General features: G+C 43.5%; 1 protein-coding gene across 3 annotated transcripts in view; it reads right to left on the bottom strand.

The window, feature by feature from the left end:
- The window catches only part of LOC111867000 (LIM/homeobox protein Awh), a 92,936-nt gene extending 74,352 nt beyond the window's left edge, over nt 1-18,584 (bottom strand). For all 3 annotated transcript variants that reach the window (XM_023856441.2, XM_023856443.2, XM_023856442.2), the window contains exon 1: nt 18,467-18,584. In XM_023856441.2, the coding sequence (XP_023712209.1) occupies nt 18,467-18,472 (6 nt within the window). In that variant the 5' untranslated portion in view covers nt 18,473-18,584. The remainder of the gene's footprint in view (nt 1-18,466) is intronic.
- Between the last annotated feature and the right edge of the window lie 2,273 nt (nt 18,585-20,857).

The raw sequence follows: 20,857 nt of genomic DNA, 5'->3' as shown, positions 1-20,857 counted from the left end.
CTGGATGACCTTGGGGACAGAAGAGGATACTGTCATTTGAAGGAGAAAGCTCTAGATCGCATCAAGTTGAGGAAATGTAAGATTTGAGGCTTTCACGGCGGTGACTATGAAGAAAGCAGTCTTCTGGGATTTGGCACTTTGACCGTGTCTCACGGTGTTGTCGCTTGCAGATTTACTTATACTTTTTCTTCAACCCTGAAGATGGGGGCGATACGTTCCTCCGAAACGTCGGTTAACACCACATATACACGGTGCCAAATCCCAGAAGACTGCTTTCTTCAAGTTGAGGAAATGTTTGGAAGAGACTGTGGACCTGTCGTCTGACAGATTACTGATGATGATGATGATGCATTATTGACGGGTGCTTTAATACTAAGGATAGCACCTTCATATGTTTCTCCTAATTCCCGTTCATACACGGAAATATTTAATTTTTGTAGGGGGGGGCTGCAGGGGCACGCGGAAATATGAAAATGTCTTAAAGTTTTCTAAAATAATGCCCTAAATAAAAATTGGAAGAACCCGACTAACGCGGTAGTAAGAAACAGATAATTGAATGCTGTTTGGTAGAGTCTGAGGTTTTCACGGCTGTGACTATGAAGAATGCCGCCTTCTGTGATGTGGCGCCGTGTAGATATTCTCTAAACGGACGTTTCGGAGGAACGTATAGCCTCCATCGTCATGGTATAAAAATCCGCGAACGAGGAAGCAGCAGCCACCTGATCATGCTGCTTCCTCGCTCCTGGATTTTTATACTCTGATGATAGAGACGGTACTTTCCTCCGAAACGTCGATTTACACAATATCTACACGGCGCCACATCCAAGAAGACTGCATTCTTCAGGGAAATTAATTGTTATATGCGGGCATCAGTGCCCCCCTTGCCAAAACTGAGTGAGAAATTGAAATTTCTAAAACGAACATGTTACAAGCTGCAATACGTTTAGTTCTGGATGATGCCGAGAGATGGCATTGACATCGAAGCTAGCGCTTTCTAATAATTCGATTGATAATTCCGATGGACGCTTACGGAAGAAATAATAAAATCAGGTAAGAAATTGAGCACTTCAATTTATTCTTCTTCGCGCCAGGCCCCCCTTATGCTTCAACCCCCCCCCCTTCGCCTCTTCAGGGGGCACGCCCTACGGTGTGAGAGCCACTGTGACACACTGTCCAGAACCAACTCCACCCAGTTGGTTCATCGTCATACACGGCGTTATTACACGCAGCGCTATGCGGGCGACAGAGCAACAGGGCCGTACCCCTGTCCCTTTTTGGGTACCGAGGTGTAGCTCTGGAAATTATTTGAAGCACTGTGACGGCAAGCATTGCCAGTGTTTATCAAATATTAATAGAAATTTGATGTTACGATTTTAAGAGGTAAAGAAGGGTAAAGTTATCGCTGTAACAAGCCGTAGAGACCCATAGGGTTGTGAGACATCGAGGCTCCCACATTTTCCAGACAATCGGCTCACAGATGGCGGTGAGGTTGTCACCCACACGCGCCGGCCGCCCTTTACCCCCAGGAAGATTCCTGGTACTCATTTCTGTTAGAGGCTGAGTCAACCCCAGGGCCATAGTGCGGCTGGAAGGATTAGGTCAATTGAAAACCCCATGACATGATCGGGAATCGAACCCGCTACCTTCCGGCTTGATGCTTAATTAAGCACAGGCACAACTTTGTCTACATAATTATCAGTGTATTTATTTATGGCTTTTTAACGATGCTATGAACAGCTTATCATACGGATGGAGGGGATTGCGGTCTATGTAAAGTAGGTACTATCGTGGGGTGGGCACTGTGCTACAAGCCGGAAGGTAGCGGGTTCAAGTCCCGATGAGGTCGTTGCATATTTTTAACTGACCTAATCCTTCCAGCCGCATTATGGCCCTGGAGTCGACTCAGTCTCTAATAGAAGTGATTATCAGGAATCTTCCTGGGAGTAAAGGGCTTCCGGCGCGTAAGGCTGACAATCTCACCGCCATCTGTGAACCGACTGTCTGGAGAAAATGTGGGAGCCTCGACGTCTCACAGCCCTTTGGGCCTCCACGGCCTGTTACAGGGATACCTTTACCTTTTTTACCTTTTTACATATATGCAACAGTCTTCTCACGTATATCACATCCTTTGTACCTGGCTACATATATATATTTAAACGTAAAGTTATCTCCGTGCTTAATTAATTAAACGCTATGCCATGAAAATATATGGCGGAGTGGAGGTATAGCTTCAACATTTTCTTGACCTCGGCACTAGATGGAGGTGAGTTCTCAGCTTCACACCCCGGCCGCTTTACCCACGGGGAAAGCCCCTTCGCTACACATTAGATAGGAGGCTGGAAGGGACCTTGAACCGGTCTGTGCGCTGTAGAGAAGACAAAAATATTTCCCCAGCCGTGAATCGAACCCCGGTCATGCAGCCTGTAGTTATGACGACTGAGCCATCCCGACTCACCTCTACCTACATAGCAAGATACCAGAATTTATCCACATTAACCGTATTAAGGATTTCAAATGTTTTCAAACACTGCTGCATTTTGAGGTGGATATTTTAATATTGAATTCATTAATTAGGTCTGTATTACTTTCGTAAAATTGGTGTACACACGGATGTCTGGAGATCTCTCCCCGCCGGGTAACTGGGAGCTGATCGTCAACAAAAACAAAAGTATTTATACAAATGGCGTTCAAGCCTACGCGAACCTCTACATTTAATTGTTGATACGTTCTTATTGCGTAATCGGTGGGGTAGGAAACACGGTAAGTAAAGTAAAGTAAAGTAAAGTAAAGCTGTCCCTGTAACAGGCCGTGAAGGCCCATAGGGTTGTGAAACCTTGAGGGTCCCACATTATCTAGACAATCGGCTCAGAGATGGCGGTAAGGTTGTCAGCCTTACGCGCCGGCTGCGCTTTACTCCCCAGGAAAATTATTTATTTCTTTCCTAGTACTCATTTCTGTTAGAGGCTGAGTGAACCCCAGGGCCTAGTGCGGCTGGAAGGGTTAGGTCAACTGAAAAAATCCAATGACCTCATCGGTATTTGAACCCGCGACCTTCCGACTTGTAACATAGTATTCCATTTAAATATTGCAATTTGTTTCTTTCTTCTTTGATCACTCTAATTCATACACACGCTGTTTCCTTTTATGCCTTTTTTACTTGAAGACAAAATAATTTTACTTTTCTTTTGTCTTCGGCTCCACAGTCCTTCAAGGCGTTCTGACCCATTTACGAGAGATGCTCCTCTTTCTTTATTATTTCCCTCCATCTATTCAGTCTCTGCTCTCGAAAATCATTCTATTCATCTTCCAGCCATATACTTCTTCTTACGTTCATAATTCTTTTAGCGACCCCTGTTTGATCCACTCTGATCACATGAGGCAATCGCTCATTCCTTCTTCCCCCCTTAATATGCGTTTTCAAACTTGGGGTTTTATGTAATACCCTCAGTTTTGAATCCCCAAAACCCTTGCTCAGTTACGGTCCAGACATCTTCCTCTCCCACGTATTTAGCATAATTTATCCTTTTCAGTCATGGGCCGTGTTTCACGTACATATCAAAATTTATCCACGCTCAGTAAAGGTAAAAAAGTATAGCTAGCCCTGTAACAGGTCATGGAGACCTATAGGGTTGTGAGACGTCGAGGCTCCCACATTTTCTCTAGACAATCGGCTCACAGATGACGGTGAGGTTGTCAGCCTTACGCTCCGGGCCGCCCTTTACCCCAGGAAGATTCCTGGTACTCATTTCTGTTAGAGGCTCAGTCGACCCCAGGGTCATAGTGCGGCTGGAAGGGTTAGGTAATTTGAAAAATCCATATCATCAGGAATCGAATCCGAGACCCTCAGGCTTCTAGCATAGTGCTTCAACCAATTACGCTACCGCGGAAGACTGATTCTATGTAGAGTTGGAATTACGGCGATGCGAGAAGTCTTCGTTTGAGCCCTCAGTTTTTGCTTACATCTGAGATTCTCACAATTGCGAGATGTAACGCCGTGTATTTTGGTAGATTCTTACGTACATGGTATCAAACCTCAGGCTTCACAATTCCTGTTCCTCATGGACATATCAAACTCTGAAAGCAGCAGACTCAGAAACCTTCCTTTACAAAGAGTTCAGCTCCAAAGTGAATGTTTTTGTGGTGACGTATCCTTTACTAACATGGGACGGACAGACAGACAGACACAGAGATCTCGCCCTTTCACGCTGGATGACGAGACAAGTTCTGTTTCGAAATGAAATTTACTGTTTCCTGTTGTAATCTTTACATTGTGCAAGTGATAGATGTTTTCTGTACTGTGACACTGCAGTTTGTATTCGGGTGGCCTCGGTTTGGCTGCGTAAAGAGTCCAGGGTTCCTGTCATTCTCCGTGCAGATGCATACACGAATGGAGCGTCATGTTCGCCAACTGCGCGCACAGACAGACAGACAGAGAGTGGATTTCGTGATCCTGCTAGTCTGCACCGCTAGAAATTAGCGAGAAGCTTCTAGAGAAGCCACCAGTCAGTCTCCTAGACAATCAACAAATTATCAGCAACTTTGGAAACCCCCAAGGTTCATTACCGCGTTCGCATGAGTTCGCCGTTTCTCCTTATCCTGAGCCAGATGAATTCAGCCCCAATCCTTTCGTCCTGCTAGTTAAATAATGTGACGTATTTGCTCAAAGTAAGAATTATGGAGCCAGAAAAACAGCCACTGTTAGATAACGGCTGTATAAAACGCAACAATGGAGTAACTTTTGGAAGCGGTGTTTCCTGTGCCGTCCGTGCCTAGGCTCTATAACGAGGACCATGTACCAATAAGAGAGAGTCTTGAGGCGGCAGTTAGAAGAGTAGGGTTGGTGTGAGATGGCCGCCAGCCTGCGAGGTCGTGAGCCCCGGGAGCAGAGGAACGTCCACCGCTGGAAGACGTTACCAAGCAGAGCAGTTAAGGCCTTGACTGAGGATAGGCACAAAATATTCTGCGTTAAATATCCAATCAATCCGATAATCAATCCAAACCCAGTCTACAGGTATAGTCACTGAAACCGTGAAATGGGAGAGCATGGTTAAGAGAGCAGAAATAAATTTAGATAACCATTAATCAATAAAGGCATCAGTAGGACAACATCTTGATGTGCTAATAACAGCTCACAGTGGCCGCGCGGCCTAAAAGCATGAAAAGTCTTCGCCTGCATGAACCCTGGGGTCGTGGTTTTGAATCCCACGCGAGGCAAGGATGCCTGTGTGCGTTTATTCTGTTTGTATTGTTCTGTGTGTAGGTAGCGGCCTTGCGACGGGCTGATCCCCCGTCAGAGGAGTCCTACCGACTGTGTATAGGATTAAGAAACTGGAAAAGTTGCCAATGTCCACAAGGGCTGTAGAGCCACAGGCAGGTGAGTTCTGTACTACAGGAAGAGTAGACTAATCTAAGCAGCGCGTAGGAGAGCACCGGGAGACAAACTACGGCGCCCCAAAATTTGGATTCTAACGGACCCAATGTAGTATTCATTCATTCACAATAATTCATTTTGGCATCTCCACAACGAAAGAATATAAAACAAATAAACTTCCTTTTACTTTTTCCGTGTCTGTCCGTCCGTCCGACGAGCAACCCGCCATGTCCTCACACGAGTTGCACCGAGATAGAGCTATTTCACTGTGCAGTACACTGTACACTGTACAGACGAGCAACACGCCATGTCCTCACACGAGTTGCACCGAGATAGAGCTATTTCACTGTGCAGTACACTGTACACTGTACAGACGAGCAACACGCCATGTCCTCACACGAGTTGCACCGAAATAGAGCTGTTTCACTGTTCAATACACTGTACACTGTACAGACGAGCAACACGCCATGTCCTCACACGAGCTGCACCGAGACAGAGCTATTTCACTGTGCAGTACACTGTACACTGTACAGACGAGCAACACGCCATGTCCTCACACGAGCTGCACCGAGACAGAGCTATTTCACTGTTCAGCACACTGTACCGTTCCGAATAGGACACACGTACATACACACTTTTTGCTTAGAATAACCGATACTGTGACCTCTCAGAATATTGACCATTCCTCCTGGGACACTCTGTATATGAGTCACAAGGTACAGCACCATATAATAATTAACTGGTAGGGATTTGGAAGGAAGCGGTCATAGCTTAATTTAAAATATTTTTCCGGAAATTTCTCGTAGGGACTCAGGAAAGCCATGAAAATTTTCAATCAGGTAAGTCGGTGTCCCGACAAAAATTCAAATCGCCATATCCCGAACACAGAAATAATTACCACTTTAAGAAACTTCCTCGTCGGATAATGTTGTGAAGGTCTCAAAAACAACTCGGGTTTGAGTCAACAACTTAACTAACTCCATGGAGCTGAGCCCTTCTCGAGAAGCCGTCACTTGCTCAGCTACTCAAGAACTTCCTATTATTTTACTGAACCCGAAGATCCGCAACCGTATTCACAAAAGCCCTCCACTTGTGCCCATCCTGAACCAGATCAATCCAATCCATACCGCCACATCAGATTTCTCTATGATCCATTTTAATATTATCCGCCAATCTACATCTTGGTCGTGAGCCGGTATAGCTCAGTAGGTAAAGCCGCTGGCTACGGGCTAGACAACCGAGGGGTCGGATTTCGAGTCCCGGTAGAGTCAAGAATTTTCTCTTCATCACGTCGTCCATACCGACTCCCGGATCCACCAAACTTCCTATCCAATGAGTACCGGGGGCTGTTTCCCCGTGGATAAGGCGGCCGGGGCATGAAGCTGACCACTAATCTCCAACTAGTGCCGTGATCAAGAAACTTGTATCTACACATCCACTCCCCCATACGCCTTCAAGGCGTGTGCCTAATTAGTCAAGCACAGAGACAACTTTACATTACCTTACCTACATTTTGGTCTTCCCAGTGGTCTCTTTCCTTCTGGCTTTCCCACCAAAATCCTATATGCTTTCCTCTTCTAGCACGTTCATGCTACATGCCTTGCCCGTGACACCCTCCTTGACTTGATCACTCTAATTATACTTGGAGAAGAGTACAAGTTATGAAGCTCCTCATTATGCAGTTTTCTCCAGCCTCCTGTCACTTCATCCCTCTTCAGTCCCAACACCCTCACCCTGTGTTCGTGAGGCAACAGCCTGCAGACGCCAAACGCTGCTACACTTGCGTGGCGTCCCGTGGTCCCAGCAGCGCTGTTGCGCGGTGGCCTCGCGTCCTTACCGAGCGGCAGTCCCGCCCGCGTCGCCCGCTCACGGCAGTTCGCTCCTTCGGAACTCGGGCCAAACTGGCCGCATTTTGTGACACCACTGCACGTGGGCCCTCAAGAAGGAGGCGGTGTGTCGCGCCTAAACACCAAACTAGACGGCCGCTTTCTACAGTGTCAAACCAAAACTATGGTCTCCTGGTCTTCTTCTTGTAGGCTTTTTAACGACGCTGAAATAGCTAGACCACATAGCGTCGCATTGCAGGATGAAAAACTGATAACGTACTGGAAAAGATTGTGGAACAAAGCGGTAATGGCACAAAGATGGAACTATTCCAGGATTTGCCTTGAAGGACTGAGGAAAATCGCGAAATATCTCAATCGGGATAGCTGGTGTCTCGGGCGAGATTCCAACAGTTCGAGCCTTGAGCGACACCGCTATGCGAACTCGCCCAGTCAAATAATATCACTTACACTTTACTCTGTGTTTCATGTTAACAGCTTTGTTTTAATAACGAAAGTACAGAGCCTTTTGTCTTCTCGTCTGCTGTCTAAAAACGTAAAAATTGAATATACAAAACTATAATTTTGCCTGTGGTTCTGTATGGGCGTGAAACTTGGTCCCTGACATTAAGGGAGGAACATAGACTGAGGGCGTTTGAGAACAGGGTGTTGAGGAGAATATTTGGACCAGAGAGGGATGAAGTGACAGGAGATTGGAGAAAACTGCACAATGAGGAGCTTCACAACTTGTACTCTTCTCCAAGTATAATTAGAATGATCAAGTCACGGAGGATGAGATGGGCAGGGCATGTAGGATGAATGGAGGTGAAGAGCAATGCACATAGGATATTGGTGGGAAAGCCAGTAAGAAAGAGAGCTCTAGAATGATCAAGACGTAGATGGGCGGACAGTATTAAAATGGATATTAGAGAGATGGTATGAGATGATATAGACTGGATTAATCTGGCACAGGATAGTAGCCGGTGGAGCGCTCTTGTGAACAATGAAATGAACTTTTGGTTCCATAAAATGCTGGGAAATTCTTGAGTTGCTGCACAACTGGGGGTTTCTCAAGAAGGGCTCAGCTCCATGAAATTAATTAGTTTATTTAATGAGCTTCAGCCTCAACCGAAAACAAATGCAAACTGAACGTGGCGACAACCAGAAATTACAACTTCACGTTAAGCATGTGGCGACAATTTATTTGTTTGTTTAGTAATTTGTTTCATGATGTATCCGTAAGGACATGTGGCCGAAAGAAATAGGCAGTAGCTAATTCGAGTTAGGGTAGGGTGGGTCTGATGGACATGGGGACAAGCGGACATCTCGTAAGAAAACTCTTCATGTTTCGGTGGAAAATATTGCTGCATCACTGCAGTCCCAGGGAGAAAATTATAGTGCAGACGTGTCTTCCTATCTTGTTGCGCAGATCCACCAAAACCTTCAGTGTAGACTGATATCCAACGAAGTACCCGCTGCATGTTTAGGCTTAGCACAGTGACGTGAGATTTGTCTTTACACAGCGCAAGCGTGATACGAACCTATGCGTTACGGATCGGCCTGGGGTGACGGGAAGTGCAACCGAGTCTTCTGTTTGAGCGCGTTCTGAAGAAAACGAATTCCAGCAAACCATCTTATAATCCATTCCACAAGTTCAAAGCCTGTCAAATTCCTGTGCATACAATTTAATTAAACATTTAAAACCCAGTGGCTACTATATGTATCGTCAGCTTTAACATACTAATAATAAAGAATATAATTAGAATCATTACAGGATGTAGAAGTAGAAATTCATGTAGAGAATTATTTAAGAAATTAAAAATTCTACCGCTTCAATCGCAATACATATTATCGCTTCTCTTATTTGTTGTTTACAACAAAGATAAATTCAAATTAAATTCTGATGTCTATAACATGAATACTAGACAAAAATATAACTTCCACCTACCCTCATCAACTTTATCAGTATATCAAAAAGGAGTCTACTTTACTGGCATAAAAGTGTTCAACAATCTGCCACAAAGTATTAAAAACTTGGGCAATGATACTAAAAAGTTTAAATCAGAGTTAAAGAATTATCTACATGCTCATTCCTTCTACTCTTTAGATGAATACTTCAATGTAAATAGAGAATGATGTAAAATTAAGTTATATTAATTTTTAAGCTAAAATTGCCCGTACTTATGTATGTAACCTTTTGACTTGTTCTGTATCCAAAGGTACTAACCTACTTAGGATTTATAGAATGTAAATAAATTCAATTCAACTAAAACCCTGCATTCTGTCCAAAGAGTGTATTTGTGTGTTCCGTATGGTTCTCACAATAAACAGCGACTGTTTCCCCAAACAGCATTAACCGGTTGGTCTCTGTAGTTGAGACGTAATGTGTTTCCCGTGAGGGACGAACTGAATCTATATATATATTATATAGAAGATGTCTAGTTTCTAAATTGACAATATAATCTTTCAAAGACGAAGTTTCTGGACCTAGCCCATTATATTCTGATGGGCAATTAAATTCGGACAAAGCCGTCTATAAGCTACACGCTGTGAGCCTCTCGGTTGTCGCTTACAGCGTGTAGCCTACGTGTGAGGAGGCCACACAAGCATAACTGTCTCGTTGAAGGTAAGATTGCCAAATCTGCTATTTACATGCTACTTAAGAAATCTTTGCGACAGGAAGATTAGGTCTTGTAGCAGTCTCTGTTCAGACGTTTCAGTTTCGAAAATTCTTTAACTGCATCATGCGATTTCCAAATTCCACCCGAGTTTCTCCCTCCTAGAGATAGTTCCCTTCTCAGGTTAAAACAATCCCCACAGCACCCTGTTCACAGACACCCTAAATGTACACGATCTCTTAATGGGGAAAACAAAACGTGTCTTGTGTAATGATAATTATGTTAATTAACATCAATAAAGGAGTTTCAGAAACAAAAACCTATAGACCTACGAATCTATTAAGCCATGCCTTAAATTAAGACATAAAAGTATAATCTTCTGGGATGTGCCACCGTATGGTGCGGTAGAAATTTACAGAGGTAAGTACTGTCTCCATCTTCAGGGTCAAGAGTACTCCTAAACCAAGGAACAGCAATCACAGAGAGGACGGACTGTGATATTTAGGATGCCATATAAAATGAGTGAACTCGGGTAATGCTTGCTACCATTCAGTCCAGAACCTTTTGTCTTCTCGTCTGCTGTCCAAAAACATAAAAATTAGAGCATACAAAACTATAATTTTGCCTGTGGTTCTGTATGGGTGTGAAACTTGGTCTCCGACGTTAAGGGAGGAACATAGACTGAGGGTTCTTGAGAACAGGGTGTTGAGGAGAATATTTGGACTGAAGAGGGATGAAGTGACAGGAGGTTGGAGAAAACTGCATAATGAGGAGTTTCATAACTTGTACTCTTCTCCAAGTATAATTAGAATGATCAAGTCAAGGAGGATGAGATGGGCAGGGCATGTAGGATGAATGGGGGAGAAGAGGAATGCGTATAGAATATTGGTGGGAAAGCCAGAAGGAAAGAGACCACAGGGAAGACCAAGGCGTAGGTCGGTGGACAATATTAGAATGGATCTTAGAGAGATGGGAGGGGATGGTATGGATTGGAAAGATAAGGGGCCAGTGGAGGGCTCTTGTGAACATGGTAATGAACCTTCGGGTTCCATAAAATGTTGGGAAATTCTTGAGTAGCTGCAGAATTAGCGGCTCCTCCAGAAGGGCTCAGCTCCATGAGTGAGTAAGTAAGTAAGTATACAAAATAAGCTCCAGAATGATGGTACCAAATATGTCGAAACATGTTATGGTGACTTACTTACATATCAGTTCCTGGTACTTTTTCCTGTTAGAGGCTGAGTCGACCCCAGGGTCATAGTGCGGCTGGAAGGCTTAAGTGAATTGAAAAAAATCCAATGACCACATCGGGACTTGAACCCGAGGATTTCAGGCTTGTAGTACAGCCGCTCAACCAATTACTCTACGGCGTGACCCCATCTCACTTGCAGCAGGATTTCTAAATTTCTCTTAAAACCACACATTTCGCTGTGCTAAGCCTAAACATGCAGCGGGTACTTCGTTGGGTTCTTGAGTACCCGTCCGAAACTACGCGAATAAAATACACAATAAATCTATCGATACTTCTTTGTTAGAAACACATGCGCGTCACATAGGGTAGAGTTGGCCTACAGCAGAGCTCTCTGCGGTGTGTTTGTGAAATACACTGAGGGGGTCTACGTTGCGGTAATTATCTATGCTGCAGGTACTTGGTTCGAATTTCGGTGAAGACGCCGACTCTAGTGGATGAGATTTTTTATAGTTTTCTTCAGTCCCCTCAGACACATTGAAGAGTGGTTGGATATCAGTCTACACTGAAGGTTTTGGTGGATCTGTTCAACAAGACACGAACACACGTCTGCACTATAGTTTCCTCCCTGGGATTGCAGTGATGCAGCAATATTTTCCACCGAAACATGAAGAGTTTTCTTACGAGATGTCCGCTTGTCCCCATGTCCATCAGACCCCACCCTACCTTAACTCGAATTAGCTACTGCTTGTTTCTTTCGGCCACATATCCTTACGGATACATCATGAAATACATTACTAAACAAACAAATAAATTGTCGCCATAATGCTTAACGTGAAGTTGTAATTTCTGGTTGTCGCCACGTTCAGTTTGCATTTGTTTTCGGTTGAGGCTGAAGCTAATTAAATAAACTAACTAATTTCATGGAGTTGAGCCCTCTTTGAGAAGCCGCCAGTTGTGCAGCTATTCAATAATTTCCCAGCATTTTACTGAACCCAAAGGTTCATTACCTTGTTCACAAGAGCCCTCCACCGGTCCCTATCCTCAGCCAGATCAATCCAGTCCATACCAACCCATACCATCTATCTAACATCAGTTTTATTCAATGAAGCTGCGTCAGCGTTCTGTGAACGGATTTACTTGAGATGAAATTTAGAATTTGGCGCCTCAGGAGAAAGAAATCAGACACGAGTTCCGAAGCTGTAAGGAGCTTACAAGTGTGAGAGAGCAGCTTAGACGAGGAGTGTTCCAGACAAACCTTGCTGCTTATAACAGACTAAACATTCGTGGTCATTTCTGTGCGTCATAATGAAAATAGAATAATACAGAGTTCATCGTCCTTTGCGGTACATTTCTGAAATATTAATGGGTTAAAATAATACTTTTATAATTTTTTTAGTTGTAACTTTGAATATCTTATTCAGACCATTATTTTCGGCATAAAGAGTCCTCATAATGTCTGCAGTTCTTAGGCAAGCAGATATAAATTATCCCGAATGATGTTTGTCGATGTGACAGACTTCAGAACGTAAACAATTCTCAAGCTAATATCAATACCTTGTTCATAATGTTGTTTTCCATACAATACTTCTCAAATCGTAAGAAGTTCTTATCAATTTGTCTATGGCTTTACAGCCCTTGTGGACTTTGGCAACTTATTCAATTTCTTAATCCATAGAGAGTCGGTAGGACACCTTGAACGGGGGATCAGCCCGTCGCAAAGCCGCAAACTACACACAGAACAACACAAACACAGAAAAAACGCACACAGACATCTATGCCTCGAGTGGGAATCGAAAGCACGATCCCAGTGTTCTAGCGGGCGAAGACGGTTCATGCCTTAGGACGCGCGGCCACTGTGATCGGCAATCAGTTCCTAGGCTAATAGAAATATTTTATTGCGAATGTTATCTTAGCATCCTGTGGCGGTTGGTATTAGAATTCATTTTCAGTTGTCTTCACCGTCCACCAAACAACAACATTCAGATTTAAAATTAAATCTTTTTTAAAGTTCTTCACTGCACTTACATGTTTCGACCTACTCGGCCATCATCAGGTGCGCTGAAATTGGGGGGAGGGGGTGGACTGCTGTGTCTTCCGCGCTTCTGCAATCCGTGTTTTCATGTTTAAAGCATTTCTAAATGAAGCCAGTGTAGTTCTTCATTCTACGCCACATGTATTGACTTTCTGGTATGCCTGTTGCCTGTCACGTGAGCAGTGTGGATGTTATTTCAATAAATTTGAAAGGATTTAATTTCAAATCTTGATATTGTTGCATGGCGGACGGTAGAGAGAACTGTAAAATGAATTCTTATTACGGCTGCTGTTTTCGACGTAACAACTCTCAAAACGTAAGCAGGTTTCGGGCTAACACGAATATCACATTCCGAATTGTTTTCGATACAAGGATTCACAGACAGTAAGCCAGCTGCTCTCTGACGTCAGTATTGGTTGTTTTTATAAACAAATTCGGGCAAGGTCCTTTGTCAGGGGGTTTATTTTACGGATTCCCATAATTCAGTAATTCATTTCCCCGTATTCTTAACCAGCTTCACGCTACCTGCAGTGTGGCCAAACCCAGAATTTGTCGGGGCCTTAAGGGGGCTGCAGTGACGATGTTTCGGGGAACACAGGATTTATCACATGAGGACTGGGCTACGAGGCCCATCTGCGGCGGGTGCAGAATGTTACAGTCTTCTGGGATATGACATCACATACTTTGGTAAATATGTACCAGTGTTTTGGAGGAACCTGCTGCTTTCATATTCGGTGTATATTTTCGGTTTCCCTTTCCGCTTCCATCTTCAGGATGAATATAATTAAATACTTACGGACGTTTTCAGTGAACGAAATGCCTCCGTGTAGAGGGATGAAAAATGTTAGAAATTTACAGACGTTTTGAGCGAACGTCCTGCTTCCTTCTTCAGTGTATAAAGGGGAGACAGGACAAGACATGAAGCCCAGGTTGAACCAGTGAGAGCGATATAAAATGAACGGAATTTTGTAGCGCTGAAAGGGAGCCGGTGATGTAGGTAAAACGTAAAACATAAAGACGATGAGGAAGGTAACGAAAGGATATGCTACATAAAATAGAAATAAGCGACTGTAATGAAGTAGAAATGGGCATTAAAAACGAAATAAAGAACGGAAAAGACGTGGAAATGAAGGCAATTACAATAAAGCAGTTAAAAATAAAATAAGGATAAAAGTTACATATAAAATAGAATAAGTGGTATAAATTTAAATTTGAACTGAATATTAAGGTTACGGCGGTTTTCTTTCCCGTGCTACTGTCTCTAATATCGCGGAGATTCGTCCGAAACGTCAGTTCCTCTCTACCAAACTACATGGAATCGCATCCCAGAAGAATGTAACATTAAATTAATCTGTTTTTTATTTCTTCATGAGCGAAAATTTCTGTTCTCTGGGATCGTTGCCAAATAGGCTTAACTTATTTGAAGTTCTCCACAACTTCCCACAGATTATTACGAATAGGCCTATTTTGTGCTGCATTCTGATGTCGGGATAAATTACTTAATCTTAATTAATGCTAATTAATCTTTCACGTATTTATTTATGTAAAGCTTCAGAAGTACAGAAGTTGTTAACATTGGTGCAGCCACAAAATTTTCCTGGAGGAAAGGACAACCAGGAAACTTGCTCACAGACATGGGTTCAAGCCGTTGAAGAATATTTCTACTGACTCCCCTGGAGTGCTCAGGAGGCAGTGAGGGAGGATGTCTGCATTTCTGTCGTTCCATAAGTTATGATTATTTCCAAATTTCCATGGAAGGTGTCAAATGTCTGGCATGACAATCTGCCGACACTTATGTTACCTCGGACTTATGTACAGCCTTCTTTAGCATTTGTCCACTGGCTGTAGGCCTGTGTCCCTGTTCCGTAAGTTTCTCACAGTAAACAGCCACTGTTTCCCCAAACAGCATTAACCGGTTGGTGTCTGTAACGGAGACGTAATGTGTTTCCTGCGAGGTACGGACTAATTCTTATATATAAAGTCTCTGCATTCTGCCCGTACAATGTATTTGTGTGTTCCATATGGTTCTCACAGTAAACAGCGGTAATTTCCCTAAACAGCGTAGATGTAATGTGTTTCTTGCGAGGTACGAACTGAATTTTTATATATGAGTTTCCGGCTTCTAAGAGTCGTCTAGTGAAACTATTTGAATTACACTTTCATATTTCGCAAGCAGTTTTATTTTGATTTTTTTCCGTTTTGAAAAGTATGGGTCACGGAATCCCGACAATAATTTAGAATCACTCTGCATATTAAAGTACAGGCTAAGGATAGAGGCGCTGTCTTCAGCATCGTTTACGTTTTTATTTTCGGTATTAACACATTACTTGGTATATTTTCTCATCCTTTCAATGTTGTTTTATTTTTTAAAAATCCAGTAGGAATAGAAGCCTGAGTTGACCTCGCTTCCTTTGACGTGGGACACGCAGAAGAGTGACCCCCAGCTGCTAAGCTCCCCAGCGATAAAATTGGTGGGAAAGGGCGCATAGATCCACTCCATAACGTATTATCCAGAATATGCAACGGCGTTCTTTGCAGATTATTGAGCTGGCTTTCGGTCTGAATATAAATCACTGTGGTGTATAGACCCATTACTGGACATAAACCTCGAAACTAACGAGTACAACCGTTTCTGTGCAATAGGCGAGTCAACACACGGCAGTTTCTAGGCAAAGGAACGGTCAACACGTCTATAAAAATAGAGTAAATGTTGAAAGCTGTGTTCTCTGTTGAGTCCGTCCGAGGCTATATAACGAATACCCCAGGCCGGCTGAAATTATTTGAGAGAGAGTTAAGGGTTGACAGTGCAGCTGAGCTCGGCAAGGGAGGCTAAGACGAGATGGCGGTATAAACAACTGACGGATGATTGACAAGACTTGGGAGAGTTCCAGATTTTTATTACTGTCAGGCAGTTGCGGGTTTGCTGATGTGGGGAGCTCTCTCTGACGAGAGGGCTGGTGTGTCGTTTACAATTGCTAATGATCCTCGCTAGCGCAGTCACTCTCAGGTCCGAGTCCCGTGGGACTCATGGCCATATTTTACTTTTTCATATTCTAGACTCCCCCAACCTGGAGGGCCAGGTCCCTGTATTTATAACCCCCAGGAACAGGGCGGCCCAGTTATACACCCAGGCACTGGGTTCCCTTTTCGTCGCCTCATATGGCTCGCAGGGCTACGGTGGAGGGGAACTTCATCACGGCACAAAATCAAAATCCCCCGACAGAGTTCGCTGAGTACCCCAGACAGAATTTTAAAAATTGTGTCCAGATGTTAAGCATCGATATTAGATCACGGGCAACAAGTGAAGGTAGACAGACAGACATTACTTCCACATAAGTTGTAAACACAAACAGATATATCTACCAAAGGACCCAAAACATAGGATGAATATAAAATATCAAAATTAAAATAGGCCTATAGAATACTGTGTTGACAGAAATGTTGGTCCGTAAATTATTGTTTCATTTAATAATTCCAGTCCCTCGCCGGACCACAAATTAAATTTATCGCTAAATAACATGGAAGTTAAGAAGAAGTTGAATTATAGGCATGCCTCCATTCCCCAATACGTCTTCTTTGAGTGATGTTTAATTACGGATAAGAGAACTGTATTTTTACTATAATTGTTTGAAACCTGCTGGACATTTTGGGTGATGTGGGTACAGATTCTGCCCCTTCATATCTGTCCAGACTGGTCCTAACGACCAATTTTACGAAATTCAAGCAGAAAAGGCCTTTCGTTTCCCGGGATAGGCCTATACTTCCCTTGTAAGTACTGCAATTGCATAGAACAAGGGGCTGGAATTTTAAGGGGAATATAATTCAAATTAATTAATAAATTCCATTCTATTCATGTAAACAAAAGAATTTTTTTGAATGAGGATTCGAATCGCATCTAAAATCTCTAATTCTAATTCAATAATTCGCGCGCTGCTTTAAGAGCTGTGACCACCGTACATATTGACAAAATTACAGAATAAATTTAAGAATAGTGTCGGGTGTTCTATATTGAAGTCCAAAATTTTCTTAACAGGAAAGCTTCAAATCCTATTTTTCGGTGTTTGTCAGAAAATTGAAGAAAAAAAAAAAAGAACGCCATACGTGTAGATGCTGTCTGTCCGTCTGTCTGTAACCTCGTATCAGTGGTTTACACCATTGGGCACATTTTCTTAAAAATTAGATATGGGAAATATTCATCAAAACTTGTGGAGCAAATCATATCGTATTTATCACATTGATCAATAGCCAATCCCGGTTTACAGCAGCCATTATTCGGGACTTCCCCGTGTACCCCGCAAGGAGATCCACAAACACTGTTTAAATGCCATAAGGACACACTTTAACTAAAGTTACCGATCGGTTCTTATTTTTACGAATATTTGGATTTCCGAGGGCCAGACACTATCTTTCTGTACATTCGTGGGCCCCAGTAGGGGCAGGAAAGTAAAGCACCCTTCCAACCCCATATTAAAAAAAAATTAAATTCGAATGCATGAAATGTACCGGTAACACCAGAGAATATAGTTTCAATAGAGACCTACAACTTTAGGGTGATTTGTAAAAATATTCTTAAACGGTTTAAATGTATCCCCCTGGATAAAAAAATTCTGGAGTTTACTGGCCTCCACCGAAAAAAAATCCATTTTCAAGCATTTTCACGTAAAATTACCACGAACAATTCTATACAATATGTTGAAATTCGATATGAAAGAACTTCTCCAATTTTAAGAGCACTTCTAGGTTATAGTGTCGTGTAGTTCGGAGAAAGGCGTTTCGGAAAAACATCGTCTTCAATGTTAAGACTGAAGAGTAAATCAAATAAAAAACAGTTAACATTTCATCATCCCTATATCCAAATGTTGGTAAGATTTCGAAACAACATTGTTGTTAATTTCATGCTCTATATTATGGTATATACATACGCTTATGTAGGCCTAATGCGTATTTAAATATGTGCAAAATAGAAGCTATGTATTCATGTAGGATTTTATGTTCTCACACCGGTGGTTATTAAGAGTTCTATCTTCTGGGATATAATAGCGTGTAGTCCATAGAATATCTACCGACGTTTCGGAGGAAAATTTATCAGAGCAGATCTTCCTAACTGCTTTATGCCCATTTCTTGTTCGGCTTGTTCTTCTAGCCTAAATATGGAAACATGTTTCTCCGAAACGTCGGTTGATTTTTCAACTGATTATACAGTGTTATATCTCATAAGACAGAACTCTGTATTCATTAATGTCACTTGATGAGTTTGAATGGTAACGTAAAGTTGTTTAAAGAAACATTCTTTGAATCTGAACAGAAACGAGCTGAACTGAACTTCCATCAACTACGCTTAGAATTTCTGAACTGTAGTCAATATTACGTGGCAACCAGGGCACTTCAGCAAACATTAGAACCACTTCTGTCACCTGAAACTCCTGAACATACCTTCATCCTGAAAGCGCTGGCCGCGAAAATGCTCCTGTCTTATCCAGCTTCGGGCAGACGAAACACAAGCGAAATTCCTGGGCCACTGAACACAATGCTGCACGAACACTGCACTCTGATCAATGCCGCTCGCCAGTGGCACGGCTGGCCCGGTGCCCCCTCCCCGAGAATTACTGTGCCTTACTCTGATTGGCCGCAGCAACCGGTAGGAAGGGCCCAGATGCTTAGAGGCGGATCCGTCCCGCCCTAGACGGGCTGCTACAAATTGCCACGGCGGAAAATCTGCGCGCAGATGAAATAAAATGAGGACACTAGCCGTCGCTTAATTACGTCAACAGAGTTGAACAGCTAACTGCAGCCATTCTGTAAGCCTATGGGGGCCCACTCAGACTCCAGTGGGTACCGGCGGGGGGCTCCTTCGATGGGGGCGAAGCGGCCGGGGTGTGAAGCCTAACATTCACTTCCATCTAGTGCCGGGGTCATGAAAGATGGAGCTATACCTCCACTCCCCCACACATCTTCATGACATATTGATGAAGTAATTAAGCATAGGGACAATCTTACCTTAATTTCTGGTTTGCGACAACGTGTAAGTGAACTGCTGGTGTAGCGAGAACACTCTAGTCTTGTACACGGTAGGGTGTGGGTTCGGATCTAGGCTGGAACAGGGCTACCCTGACTGAGGAATTCGAGGTCCTTCTCAGTTATCCACCATTCGACGCTAGAGTATATATTCTCAGTATCGGCAGCGTTGTGAAATAACCAACATCTAGGCACGGACCACACAGAAAACACCATTCCTATATTCTTGCGTGCTTATTCGTTGACGCGGGAACATGTTTACCGAGCAGTTACCTAGAAACGGTAGCTGTTTTTCGTCTTATCTCGCGGTCGTTGCTTGGCAACGGCTGTACAACGTATAATAATATAAAGTTACGCCCAAATTCATATGTGCTTTTAATAGGAACGTGATAGGTCTTAATACAATTAACTGAAAACAATCACAATGAAGAGTCCATGGTACATTTTACATTTCTTCTACTTGTGACTGGAAGGTCTAAGGAAAACCACGAAATATGTCCTCCGGGTTGATGAAAATTAGGCTCTTGCCTAATTCCCACGTGTGTGAGCCCTGAAGAAACGAACCTCACGCTGGACCTGTGATGTATCACAACTGGTTTACGAAGGACCGAAGTTGAATTCTGACTGCTACGGAGAGTCAGTCGCCCAGCTGGTAGCGCGATGTGCACAAGAGCCTACCGCTTATATTCATCTGAGCCAGCTTAATCCAGTCAACGCAAATTTCCGACGAAAATTTTGTATGCACTTCTTATGTTAGGCTTAGATGTAGTGAACAAACTGACGTCATACACTTTGAGTGCTGGTTTGGTAGGATGGCAGATGGAGGTTGGATTATAGAGGATTTGGAAAGAAGCGAGTGTGACCTGCTCGACGCACTTGCCTGGAGGAACTGAGGAAAAGGCCGAAAATGTCAGTCAAGGCAGTCGAGAGTCTGTACAATTTTTTTAAATATTTGCCCCTGCCTTTAATTAAAAATTACGACATGTAAAGGTAGGGGGGAGTGGAGGTATAGCTCCAATATTCTTGACCTCGGCACTAGCTGGAGGTGAGTGGGCAGTTTCACGGCATCCCCGCGGAAAGAACCCCAGGTACCCACTGGACAAGAGGCTGGGTGGGCCCCAGAGCCGGTCTGGACGCTGTGGAGAACAGAAAATTCTTGACTCTACCGGGACTCGAACTCCGACCCTTCCGTCGTCTAGCCCGTAGCCAGTCGCTACGCCGACTGAGCTATCCCGGCTCCCCTATACAAACCACATAGAGAGAAAACAATTAACACCCATACAAAACGGCAAGTAAAATTCTAATTATGTATATGCCTCCTTAACTCAATTAGTATAGCGGGTAGTCTACAGGTTAGACGGCCGGGTTTCGATTCCTGACGGGGACAAGTGATTTATCTGTCCTCCACAGCGTCCAGACCCATCCAGCCTCCTATCCAATGGGTATTTTGTGCTCTTTACCTGGGGGTAAAACGGCCGGGGCGGGAAGCTGCTCACTCTCCTCCATCTACTGCTAACGTCAAGAATGCATGGAGCTATATCACCACTCCCCCCATGTCTTCATGGTGTGGTGTTTAATTTTATAATGAAGTACAGGGAAAACATTGTCTTTTTGCTTTATATGAGACGAGATCAGATTAAGAGGCCGAGGGGCGGTAAGTACCTCTCCTCTGTGCGGAAACTCGCAAGGACGAGGCCCGCTTCCGGGCCGATAACTCTGAATGCGACGTGTACATTTACACAGGGCGCCAGTGCGGCATTATCTCGCGGCGTTGGGTCCCTTCAAACCCACTCTGCTGCACTAACGCGC

Source organism: Cryptotermes secundus, unplaced genomic scaffold, assembly GCF_002891405.2.
Source record: "Cryptotermes secundus unplaced genomic scaffold, Csec_1.0 scaffold1383, whole genome shotgun sequence".
NCBI classification, from domain to species: Eukaryota; Metazoa; Arthropoda; class Insecta; order Blattodea; family Kalotermitidae; genus Cryptotermes; species Cryptotermes secundus.
This window is presented reverse-complemented; position numbering and strand designations above follow the sequence as displayed.